At 37.2% G+C, this 13607-nt stretch overlaps 1 protein-coding gene across 5 annotated transcripts in view; it reads right to left on the reverse strand.

Annotated features, from left to right (window-relative positions):
* Window positions 1–13607, reverse strand: part of LOC122557958 (PHD finger protein 21A-like) — a 305652-nt gene that overhangs the window by 12973 nt on the left and 279072 nt on the right. For 4 of the 5 annotated variants that reach the window (XM_043706234.1, XM_043706233.1, XM_043706236.1 and 1 more), the window contains 2 exons: window positions 10033–10093; window positions 3233–3387 (listed from right to left, as the gene is read on the reverse strand). In XM_043706234.1, the coding sequence (XP_043562169.1) occupies window positions 3233–3387; window positions 10033–10093 (216 nt within the window). Of the gene's footprint in view, window positions 1–3232; window positions 3388–3428; window positions 3452–10032; window positions 10094–13607 lie in introns of all 5 variants that reach the window. The other variant, XM_043706235.1, reaches the window with a different exon arrangement.

Raw genomic sequence — 13607 nt, forward strand, 5'->3', positions numbered from 1 at the left:
TACTCCTTTATAAAGGTGACTCTTAATGTTTAAACAGTTCCCCTAATTCTGGACCAATTCTCTAGATGAAACAGATGTTCCACGTCCGTTTTTTCAAAATCACACAGGACTTCATACATTTCAATCAAGCCACCCTGCTCCCTTCTAAACTGCAGTAGAAATAAGTTCAACCTTTCCAAAGTGGCACTGAGATAGTGAGGATTGCAGATTCTGGAAAGTAAGAGTCGATAAAGTGTGGAGCTGGAAAAGGTACAGCATCAGAGGAGCAGGGGAGTCGACATTTCAAGTCAGGACCTTTCATCAGGAAGGACCAGACCTGAAACTTTGAGTCCCCTATTCATCTGATGCTACATGACCCACTGTGCTACTTCCAGCTTGATTTGACTCTGTCCAACTAGGCATCCCAATCATTCCAGCTACCGAGTAAAATTTCCTTTGAAACAACTGCAATACATTTATATGCTGTGAGGAATCAAAACTTCACATAACATCAGAGATAGCCTGTACAACAAAAGCTAAGAAACGACACTTCAATATTCAACTCCTCTTGTAATAAAGAACAACACCCCATTAGTCTTCTTGATTAGATGATGTACTTGCATCCTAACATTTTGTGACTCATGCACCAAAAACTGAAATCCCTCTCCATCTTGAAATTCTGCAGTCATTCTTCACTTAAGTTATACTCAGATGCTTTTATATTCAATTTCTCTCAAAAAGTAGCATCTCATTACCTTCTTGATTATGTGATATAACTGAATAACAGCTTTTTCTGACTCATACCAAAACACCCAAATTCTTGTGCACCTTAGAATTCTGCAGTTGTCCTCCATCTGAATACTTTCATTTGCCCTGTTAAGTAAACAATTTCACATCCTCCCACATTATACTCCATTTGTCAGACTTTTGCCTACTCTCAAACTATATTTATCTGGAAGTTGTCTACTTCAGAGCATACTTTACTATTTATGTGCTGACTGTGAAGTTAGCTACCATGACTTTATTCCCCTAACCTAAATCATTGATTTGATCATAAAAAGTGGAGGCCCCAATAATTCATTTGTCATGTGAAGGTAATTCAGCCATCAAGCCAATTATCTATCCATCTTAATATGCTACTCCCTACACCATGAGGCTTTAGGTTCTGCAACAACCTTTGATGTGGCAGCTGAACAAATTCCTTCTGGTAATCCAAGTATATTACAGCCACAGTCTCTGCTTGATACGCAGAACATATTATTCCTTCAAAGAATTCCAAAGAAATGATTAAACATGATTGCCCTTTGATAAAACCATGCTGACATTTCCTGATTTGCTCGAGTCAAACGGCTCAAATATAATCTCTTTAATGACCGATTCTTATAGCTTCCCATGACAGATGTCAAGTTAAGTGGACAAAAGCCTCCTCTTTTGTACCTCAACCTCTTCTTGAACTGAGAGAGTTAACTTGCTACTTCCACATGACGGAACCTTTCCTGAATCTAGGGCATTTTGCAAAATTAATACCAACTACCTTATGCATCTACTACCTCTTTTGCAAGCTCTCAAGACCAGAGGATGATGTTCACCTGGAGCAAGAGACTTGCCAATCCACAGCTCCATAGGTCTGCTCATTAATAAGTGACTCTGTATGTAATATTTTGCTGTAATCTACTTTGACATATTCATTCCTACATATTTGATGATAATCCAATAGAGTGCACCACCCTTCTGTTAACACTTTCAAGCAAATAATAACAATCAATAGTGACCACAGAGTAATCTGATCCAAACTACACTATCTGCTGACTACAGGTGAAAAGGAGGAAGCATCGTCCTCAAGTCATCATTTGTTCAGCTATAGCAAAGTACAGGAAAACAATGTCATGCAAGTCACTTGATGCCTGAAATAAAAACAAAATGCTGAAGAATTCAGTGTTTGTTTTGTTTTGTTTCTCTTTCCATAGATGCTAACAGACCTGCTGAGTTTCTCCAGCATTTTCTGCTTTTTATTTTAGATTTCCAGCATCCACAGTATTTTGCTCTCTCTTGCTATCTGGTTGTATATGGAAGTGAGGGAAAGAAAGAACTAAACATCAAACTGAGCCACACAATTTCTTTTGCATTATTTTGCCACATTTGCCTGTCATGTTGTGGCTGCTAAAGACAATTGTTAGGCCACTTTTCGAATTCTGCGTACAATTCTGGTCTCCCTACTATGGGAAAGATGTTGTTAAACTTGAAAGGGTTCAGAAAAGATTTACAAGGATGTTGCCGGACTGGAGTCTTTGAGCTATAGGGAGAGGTTGAATGGACTGGGGATTTTTTCCCTGGAGAATCAGAGGCTGAGGGGTGACTTGATAGAGGTTTATAAAATCATGAAGGGCAAAGTCTTTTGCCAGGGAGTCCAAAATGATAGGTTTAAGGTGAGAGGGGAAAGACTTAAAATGGACCTGAGGGGCAACATTTTCATGCATGGAACGAGTTGCTAGAGGAAGTGGGAGAGGCAGGTAAAATTACATTTTTAAAAGACATCTGGATTAGTAGATGAATAGGAAGGATTTAGAAGGCTATGGGCCAAATGCTGACAAATGGGACTATATCTAGTTGGCATGGACAAGCTGGAATGAAGGGTCTGCTTCTATGATGTATAACTCTGACTCTATGATTATTGAGTAAATTAGCAGGGCAATAAAATTGTCAATCATAAAGATCAATGCAGTGACACATCCACACTGTCGCTGAACTGCAGTGCGTCCTATTAAGTTTCAAGGAAGCGTACTGAATTACATTTAATAGAAGAATCATGCATTACATTTTGAGGGACATTGAGAATCTGGGGCTCAGATCGAGTGAGCATGTAATAATATGCAATTATAAAACAAATTTCAAGGTCCAGATAATTCTCTCAATGCTCTCAAATAATATAGAACAGCTTATCTTGACAGTTCGCAGAGGAGTAATCCAATTTTCAATACAGAAATAAAGACTTAAATTTTAAACTTATTGTTATAGAGCAGTGTGTGATGCGTTATACAGATGCCTTCTTTGCTCAGAAACTATGTAGACATACAGTAATGTGCAGCAAGCAAGTGAAGAAAGTAGAAGGAAAAAAGCTCACAATGTAGTTTAAATTACTATGATATTGCTTCTTTTATGACTCATTATCCAAGATAAGGTACATAAATAAGCCTGCATAATTAATACCTCAAAATTTGCTGACTTATTAACCTTATGAAATTTGGCAACTTACATCTAAAGAGCTGGGGCTGGATGCAGACTGTGCTGGAACACCAAAACTGAGCAAACTTTCTGTTTTTTCGAAATCTGGGGAGGCAGGATGACTTGGAGGGGAGGAAGGTGCCAGAGTCCCTATACCCAGCACACTAGTGTACTTAGGAGGGCGACCTACATACAAGAAAAAAAACACAAAATATATACACACATACCTTTAACCACTGATCCTCATTGGCTGCCATTGAGGAAAGAGGAGGAGGAGCATTAATAAACAGTTGTAAGTTAATCAAAACAAGGAACAAGCAAAAATACATAATTGGCATGTAATTAAAAAGGGAAGAATGACAGAAAATTTGTCAGCACTAATTTGTTGGACAAATGCAACTTGATTTAATATACAGAAAAGATACATCTAATCAAGATTATAAACAATAATACTGGTCATTGTATTACATGGTGAATTATAATAATTAATAATTTCACAGCTCAAATTTCCGAAGCTACTATTTGCGGATTAACTATCTAGCAATCAATAAACAAACTATAACAAATCAACCCCCTGAATGACTTATCTCAATTTAACACATAGCAAAATTGTTTCAAAGATATTATAGTGAGGCCATTTTAAATCAAATTCCCAAGCAGTTGTTTGGTAAACAGGAATAGTTGTTCAAATCCCAATTTTAACAGACAACTTATATTTCAGAAAATAGTTACATTTGCCAATTAAAATAGCATGAGATACTAAATATTAAAAGTTTTTTTTCATTGAAGCATTCTAAACACCCATGACAAATATAAAATCCAAGATTATATCCAGGAAAATTATATCCACAGATTTCATTACTCAAATGTGCAAAATATTTGTTAACATCCAATACAGAGCCCAGTGAAGCATATGCCACTTCTTAAGCTAGCGTGAGCGAAGCATTCTTTTGCAAAGTCCATCAGTAATATACTGTTTACTTCTTTCAAGACCAGAATTATAAACACTTCCTGGCCAGGCCTTCAAGATTGGTGCAAGAAATTGAAAAACAATACTCTCACGGCAAATTTCACAGAACTTGAAGGTTGCTTTGCAAAAGAGCCTGGCATTTGTGATGATCTAAAAGAATTCCCAAATGTCAGAATAGCAGCAATTATTCTTCTGGGGCCATTTTAAATCAAAGAAAAAAGCACTTCATAGAGTAATAAAAATTACTACATAACCAGGATCTATTTGGCTCAGCTCTGAAAGAACTGAGACTCCAATCCAAAAGCAGTGTGAAGCACACTGATGCATTTTATAATCCCAAAAGACTTTTAAAGGATCTGCTAGCTGTCTTAAGCAAAGTGGAGGTTGAATGTTCATAGTGTAAGAAGATTGATGTATATGCTATATTTTCTAAATTACTCCACAAAAAAGGTTACTTTATTGAGACCATTAGAATTGATGTACCTTCATTTCATATTTCAGAGGATTTTGACTAAAATAATCCCCAATCACTTCTACCAGCATTTATTTCAGAAGCCCAAATCTCTCATGCATAAAAATCTTTTTAGAAGTGCAGTCTACACTGCATCTCATACTGATGAAAATTAACAGTTCTAAGTTACTACAATAAATTTCACGCAGAGGGAACACCAAGTCAGCAACAACAAAAACAAAACCCTATTGATGATCACTTTTATAGAATAAATAATGGTCATGGGAAGTTAAACTGCTAGGATTGAAAGATGCAGTTATACTTTAGAGTTGAAGATAGACTATTCAGCAAGGCAAAGAATGGGGACATTTGAATGCAATTGATCTTTTGCACTAAATCATAAGGGCATCAGTAATATTTACATTCTATATTCTCATCTACATCACTGCCTAATTGGTAAGGGGAGAGGGAGAGGGAGAGGGAGGGGGTATAAAACTAAATGGAAGAGAATACTTCAATGAAGACAACTGCATCCACTATCAGCCCTTCACTGTAGAATGAGTAGATATATTAGTCCTTTGTTCTACTTCTATAGCCAACACAAATGTCAGACAAAGGAGAAATGAAAATAACGTACTTTGCCTTATGGTAACCTGTCAACTAAGTATCAATAAACATAATGAGTTTGAATGCCATTGGAAAACACATTTCTTTTTTGATTGACAGGTTACAATCTAAGCAACGGAAAGGTGGGGAGGGAGGTGGTGGGATTGAGGCACTGGTAAGGAAAATAAAAGGTAGAAAATAAAACTTTGTAGAATTAAATTTGAAAAGTTCAATTAAAACCATCGTGGAATTTTTATTCTTATGAGTTAGGGATAGAGGCTGACCTTATTGATGCAAAAACAAGCGCAGGCAATAACTTTTATTTTTAATTCATTTGCAGAACATGTGCATTGCTGGCTGACCAGCATTTATTGCCTGTCCCTAGCTGCCCTGGAACTGCGTGGCTTGCTAGGCTTTTTCAGAGGACACCTGAGAGTCAATTGCATTGCTGTAGATCTGGATTCACATGTAGGCCAGACCAGGTGAAGATAGCAGATTTCCTTTCCTGTGAGCCCGATGGGTTTTCTGACAATCAGCAATTAGTTCTTAATTCCAGTTTTTAAAAAAACTGAATTCAGATTCCATTATCGCCCACGGTAGGATTTGAACTTGGGACTCCAGAATATTAGCTGAGTTTCTGTATAATACCACTAGGCTATTGGATCCCCTATCTTGTTTAATGATGGAATAGGCTTGAACAATCTATTCCTGTTCTACTCCTTGTGTTCTCAAAACAAGCATTACTATTATGCTTTATCCATTTATATTTCCTTGTGGGGTAGGTTTGTAAAAAATTATTAATTTTGTGTGGGTATATAAATGTTACTCTTGTTCCTAGATTCCCATCTTGAATGACAGCAGGATTCTCAGTTCAAAGAGTATAGGCCAGTGATGAAAGGAAGTCAAATCATATATTAAGAATATCCATTCTCAATGGCAAAAACTCAATATTAAAACAAGCACTAACATTTCAAGTACATAGTAGCATATCTAAAAATTACAGCTTTAACAACTGCGTGACTCCACTTCACATGAATTTCACACTGACTTGATAAATCAAATTATCAAAAGGAATGCATGGGAATGCATTCAAAATTTTTTTTATAATGATGTGCCTTGGAATCAGTTAGGGAAAATGCTAATATAAATATCCCTATTGAAGAAAAGATGTAATCTCATAATACAAAATCCTTTCAGGGAACAGTGAAAACAGCAGGTTACAATCACATCTCATTCCAGAATGACAGATACAGGCTAAAGCTAGAGTATTAAACTCAAATAGCTCTAATTATTATGTTAAAAAGGACGAGTTGGCCAAGATAACTTATGAAATTAGATGAAAAAACTTTGTCAGTAAATAAGTAATGGCAAACATTTAAAGAAACATGCCATAATTCTTCATGATTGCTGAAATTTAGACTGGAAACTCCAAGAAAATAGTGATACCTCTGTGACTAATTAAAAAGGATAAGGATACCATTTAATTAAAAGAAAATTCATACTATTGCCCAAGTAGCACAGTATGTGAATATGGAATGATGCTAAACAAGTTTCCAATGCCTGTCTCCAGCGCAAAAGACAAAACGCATACCAGAAATAGAATGAAAGTGAGGAACACAATAATTACCAGTAAAGAAAAATTGTGGAAAAATTAATGGAATCAAAAGCTAACTAATCCTCTAGACTGATGGCATATATTCCAGGTTTGCAAAAGAGATAGCTGCAGAAATGATGGATGCACTGTTTGCAATCTTCCTAAATTCCATAGATTTTGGAATTTGCACAATGGATTGGAAGGTAGTAATTTTAATAACACTAGTAAACAAATTAGGGAAACAATAAATGCAACAGGCCAGTTAGTCAAAAAAAAAAATCAAGAAAATGTCAAAATCCATTTTTAACTAAGTTGCAAGAAAACACTTTGGCGCAAATTTGGTTTTATGAATGGGAAATGGTGTAGAAATATCTATAGTTTTTTTGAGATAGTATCTATCATGGTAGTTAAAGAGGATCTACTAGATGTGGAATAGTTGGATTTTCAAGAGATTTTATAAGCTGCCACACAAAATGGATAAGATAAATATTTATGGAGTTGGGGAAATATAGCCACATGGATGTAGAACTGGTTGAACAAGAGAAGAGACAGTAGCAAAAAAACAGGCAATTTTCAGATTGATGGGGTATTACTCACTGGGTACCACATTAACAAATTCAAGTGATATTCAGGTAAGATAGGTAAGTGGAGTTGAAGTTGAAGATCAGACCAAAAATTTAACTAAAGGCAGAGCAGACATACTTCATATTCAATGTCTTGCATTCATAAGGGGCCAAAGGAATAAGTACGCCTTTTGATTTTCCTTTTTTTTTCGAAAAACACGGAATGAGTGTGTGGTGGTGGTGGGTGTGCCTGCTGAACTGATTCATTTTGATCGAAATGGTTAATTTTCTTGATCTCACTGTGATTGTGATATTCAAGAAATAGGGTCATAGAGATGTACAGCATGGAAACAGACCTTCTGTCCAAATTGTCCACACTGACCAGATATCCTAAATTAATCTTGTCCCATTTGCCAGCAATTGACCCATATTCTTCTAAACCCTTCCTATATGCATGCAGATGCCTTTTAAATGTTGTAATTGTACCTGTCCCATTTCCTCTGGCAGCTCATTCCATACATGCACTACCCTTTTTGTGAAAAAAGTTGCCCCTTAGGTCCCTTTTAAATCTTTCCCTCTCACTCTAAACTTATGCCCTCTAGTGCTGGACTCCCCGACCCCAAGGAAATGACCTTGTCTATTTATCTTATCCATGCCCCTCATGATTTTATAAACCTCTATAAGGTTACCCTTCAGCCTCCGATGCTCCAAGGAAAACAGCCCCAGCCTATTCAGCCTCTCCCTATAGCTCAAACCATCCAACCTTGGCAACATCCTTGTAAATCTTTTCTGAACCCTTTCAAGTTTCACAACATCCTTCCGATAGGAGGGAGACCAGAATTACACACAATATTCCAAATGTGGCCTAGCCAATGCCCTGTACAGCCACAACATGAGCTCCCAACTCCTACACGCAGTGCTCTGACCAATGAGGGAAAGCATTCTAAATTCCTTCTTCACTATCTTATCTACCCGAGCCTCTACTTTCAAGCAACTATGAAACTGTACTCTAAGGTCTCTTTGTTCAGAAACATTATCCAGGACCTTACCATTAAATGTACAAGTCCTGCTAAGAATTGCCTTTCCAAAATGCAGCACCTCACATTTATCTAAACAGAGGACACAGCTTAAAAATACGGGGTAGACCATTTAGGACAGAGATGAGGAGAAACTTCTTCACCCAGAGAGTGGTGGCTGTGTGGAATGCTCTGCCCCAGAGGGCAGTGGAGGCCCAGTCGCTGGATTCATTTAAGAAAGAGTTGGATAGAGCTCTCAAGGATTGTGGAAGCAAGGGTTATGGAGATAAGGAAGGAACAGAATTGTGATTAAGGATGATCAGCCATGATCATATTGAATGGTGGTGCAGGCTCGAAGAGCAGAATGGCCTACTCCTGCACCTATTGTCTATTGTCTAAATTATACTCCATCTGCCACTCCTCTGCCCATTGGCCCATCTGATCAAGATGGTTGAGTCCTATGTTCAAATGATGCAATCATGAAAAATATTATGCTAATATCATTCTAAAATATCCCAAGCCTCTTACCAATCCACATGCAACACCCAATCACATAAGGGAATATTGAGACAGATGACCAAAAGCAGAGTCAAGGAGGTCAACTTTAAGGAGCATCTTAGAGGAGGGGCGTGAGGTAGAGAAGCACAGAGGTGTAACGAAGTGTTTATGGCCCAGGAGAAGTGCAGTGGTCTTGGAGAGGAGAAGGAAATGACTGATGTAGAGTGGTATTAAGGTATTAAATATATTAAAATTGTGACCTGTGGCATTAGAAGTGGAATATTTGGAAGAGGGCTCAAATTCTTCTAAATTCTGATCAAATCCAAGTTCCCTTTTGGATCATACATAATCATGAACAAACTGAGTATTTTATACCTAGAAATCTCAGGGATAAGTTGCAGTCAAATTGCATTCGCTCTTATAAATGAATCTCTACCCATCATGGAATTTGTTGTTGCAAGTACTTTGTAATAATTATAAACTTAGTGTTTACATTATTGTTTAATTAACCATAAGTTGGTATATTAATCTATAAGGAAGGAGATTGAGTCATATGGAGGGAAATTCATTTTTTAGAAACTGTCGTCAAAATCTTGAAAGAAGATGACACAGAAGCTGAAACTAATAATGCACAAGGTGGCCTTTTACATGATGCATTGTACTTGAGATTTCACAAAGTGGTAAACAGTGAACACAAGCTCACATCATGCCATGCTAGCCCATTAACGTGCGCACTTTTAAATAACATGATGATATTCTTTAAATTAATATACAAAATAAACATCACCATCGAAAGTAGAGCAAATGCTGGTGCTGATTGCAGGGCCAAGATAGACAGTGGCTATAACAACTCTTTAGTGGACAAACAGGAAAACATATTCGAAAAAGTGTTTTTCAATAAAATTTGTTTGAAATATTTTGAGGTCTGATGAAACATAAAATTTGACAGATTGTTAAGCTGATTCATGTTTGGTCTATTATGAAACATAAAAACCAGTTTAATTTCTCAACACCAACCAACAGCTATATTTTCCATCGCCTATTACTGCTAATAGAAATTAGAATAAACTGACTGAAGTCAATAATTGAACCTTCAATTTTTTTTTAATCAGAGGTTATTTATGACTTTTTACCTCTTCTCCTTGTCCCAGGTTGCACAGGGCTGTTCAAATAAGTTACTGCAGACTTTTTGCGCTGTTGTACAAATAAAAACAAAAAAAAAAATTTGAGCAAACAACAAAATTAGTAATTTCATGATTTGTGCTTCACATCACCATTGAATTAACATGATATGACCATCTCTTCCTACTACTAATCTCATCACAATCTGTACTTCGGTCTCATTCTGGAATTAGTCACAAAGCAAACCTCAAAGACAACATTTCTTGTAGCCAATAGAAAACATATCAATAATACTGAGCTCAATTACACCCTCCTTCCCTTCAAAATACAAATAGAACCGGAAACTATAATTTGGAAACTTTCTAACAGGAAGGAATGCAATCATAAAGATTCAAAAACTTCATACAGAATACTGTTACTGTACTGTAAGATTCAGCAAGTGAGCTGTTCTTGTACATGCATTATCAGTATATTTAAAATTTTCATTAATGGAACATTATTGGAAGTTATTGTATATTCCAAATTTAGCTTGCAGTGGTTTGTGACCATTTAATTGTCAGCAGAAGTTTTGGAGCTTGCCTTCATGTTCCAGCTAATTGCTGTATGGTTCAAAGTGTTAGCGCAGTCTATGGTAAAGTACCTATTCAAGTTTCCAAGAATCGTAATCAGACATGACACTAAACTTACTGGCAGTGGCTCTCCCCATTCTTCCTCATAGCATCAAGGCTTGAATAAGTTACTAATACCACTGGAACAATATCAACGCTGTCTTAGAAGGATCTTAGTTACCAAACAGGGGGGATTGAAAGAACAAAAACACCCTTACAGACACAAACTTGCAAGATAATCTCAGCTGGGATGGATGGATTTGTTGGCAGAATCCCTGACTCAAGACCGTTCAAATAGGTTCTCCCCTTAGAGCTACTCCAAGGAGCCAATTCACACACGGATCAATGGAAATGATTTAAAGACAGTTTCAAAGTCAGGAGTATCTATTCCATTAATTTCAGCTGCAGCACAAGCAAATGCCTCAAATTGGACCAAAACAGCTAGGTATAATCAAAAGTGGTGTTAAAACCCTCCAATCAACATTAGTAACCACCAAGAGAAATGGAGAGAGGGGATCTGCTCAAACCAACATTGTAGAAAAGCCAATAAAGCTGGGGTTTTGGAAGTCATCTTGAGATGAAAAGTGAAAAATTTACATTTGTACTTTGATTTCAAATTGGAGGCAGATGAATATGGGTCAGTGCTGCGAAGGTTTTGTTTAGAAGGCCAGAAAGCCAATTTGGAACAGTGGCCTAAATATATCAGTTCCAAAAACTAGGTGGCTGGGAAAACTCTGCAATGTAAGCAGATAAAACGTTAATACTCTTGAGTTTATAATAGGCAGAATAAATACATTAAGGAATTTAACTTAGATTTAACTTCAAAACAGAATGTTCTGAGGTTTAGTTTCAAAGAACACAGAGTTCAGTTCAAAGTAGAACAGTTTCTCCTACCAGGAAAATCAAGTCAGTTCCGGTTAATTGGTCACCTCAATATGAATGGTTTCAAGTCTATGGATTTTTTTTCAAGCCAGTAAAGGGTGAATAGAAAACTTCAAAATGGAAGCACCCAAACAATTTTGACCATTAGAATTGACAGAAGTTCATGCAAGCTGACTTAGAAAGGAATCATAACATTTTCACCACAGTTCAAGAAAATTTTTAATATAAACGGAGATGACAGTAACATTTATCTAATTGAGATTCTGGATTGGTGGGTGGTGTTGGGGGAAAAAAGCTGAAACTTTATCCTGATGTGTTAAGCACAATATTAAGCACCTGCAAAAATTAAAAAAAGAAAATCTATCAGACCATATCTCAGTTTGGGATCTGACTTGTTCAGTATTAGCATCAACTAGGATCATAACAATAGACAACATTGACATCTTAACAACGAAATAGCTGTCTGCAAGAAATACTTGCCCTTAACACAATGGATTGACAATAGGCGGCACGGTGGCACAGTGGTTAGCACTGCTGCCTCACAGCGCCAGAGACCCGGGTTCAATTCCCGCCTCAGGCGACTGACTGTGTGGAGTTTGCATGTTCTCCCCGTGTCTGCGTGGGTTTCCTCCGGGTGCTCCGGTTTCCTCCCACAATCCAAAGATGTGCAGGTCAGGTGAATTGGCCATGCTAAATTGCCCGTAGTGTTAGGTAAAGGGTAAATGTAGGGGTATGGGTGGGTTGCGCTTCGGCGGGTCGGTGTGGACTTGTTGGGCCGAAGGGCCTGTTTCCACACTGTAATGTAATGTAATCTAATCTAGACCCAAGCTTTTGTCGTCGTCGTCTTATATGTTGTCTTCCTATCTTTATTTTCATCATCACTAAACTTAGCTAGAATGCAGGGAGTTTCTTCATCCAATAATATTTCTGGACTTTCAGAAGGCATTTGATAAGATTATAACTACTTAATATTTAATACTCTACTTAATAAGAAATGAGGGCAAGGTGTTTGAGGTAATATCTTAGCATGGTCGAGGACAGGCTAACCAAGAGAAGACAGAGTTGGGATTATAGGGGTATAGTCAGGATGGCAACCTATAACTACTGGAATGCCATGGGTCAGTGCTAGGGACAGAATTAATTACAAGATGTATTAATGACTTAGATGAGGGAAGTGATTGTACTATCAGCAAGTTTGCGGATGACAAAAATATGTGGGAAGGGAAGTGCTGAGGATGACACAGTCTGTGGATAGAAGTAGTTTAAGTTAGCAGATAGAATATAATTTGGGGAAATATGACATTATGCACTTTGACAGCTGGAATAGAGGAACTGAATATCATTTTAATGGAGAAAGCAGAAAGCTACAGCACATTGTGCGTAAATCACAAAATCTAGCATATAAAATTCAGCAGATAATACAGATGCAAATGGAATGTTGGTCTTTATTTCAATGGGCAATGGAAAATAAAAATGTATGCTTGCTGAAAATATACAAGGTACTAGTTACACCACAGGTGGAATACTGTGAACAGTTTATCTGCAGAAAGATCAGTGCAGTAACATAAGTAACTTCTATTTAATTCGTCACCTGCAAGATTCTCTTCAGAGTTGCCACTGCCAAATTTCTAAAAATAGACTTCTTAAAAGGATACTGCAAAGTTCACAATGCTCCAAGCTGAAGAATGTCTCACACTGATTGGACATCTCCAATGCAAAGGTATGTCATTTGGCTAAAATAAATTACCCAAGCCGCTTTCCAAAAAATCAATGAACCAAGTGGCCATTGTTCTAAATTGTGCAGTTTATCTTGATACTTACTGGTATGTAGTGTCACTTGGAATAATCAGAAGCTCTATTTAGAAGATTATAATCAGCTGATTAGTGATAGACCTTGGCAAAAGTGAGTCTGCAAACCTATGGTTAACCTAGCTAGGGTATATAGCAGGGCAAAGGCAAGTGCTGCCAAAGAACAAGCTCTAGTGAAGTTCCCTGCACCTAAAACTAACAAAGAAATTGAGATTTTTGGGGATGAGAGATTTCTCCTGGAAATCCGTACCAAACCTCAGCAGTGGAATGGCTCCACCAACAGATTT

The sequence above is a fragment of the Chiloscyllium plagiosum genome, chromosome 16, assembly GCF_004010195.1.
Source record: "Chiloscyllium plagiosum isolate BGI_BamShark_2017 chromosome 16, ASM401019v2, whole genome shotgun sequence".
In the NCBI taxonomy this organism is placed as follows: Eukaryota; Metazoa; Chordata; class Chondrichthyes; order Orectolobiformes; family Hemiscylliidae; genus Chiloscyllium; species Chiloscyllium plagiosum.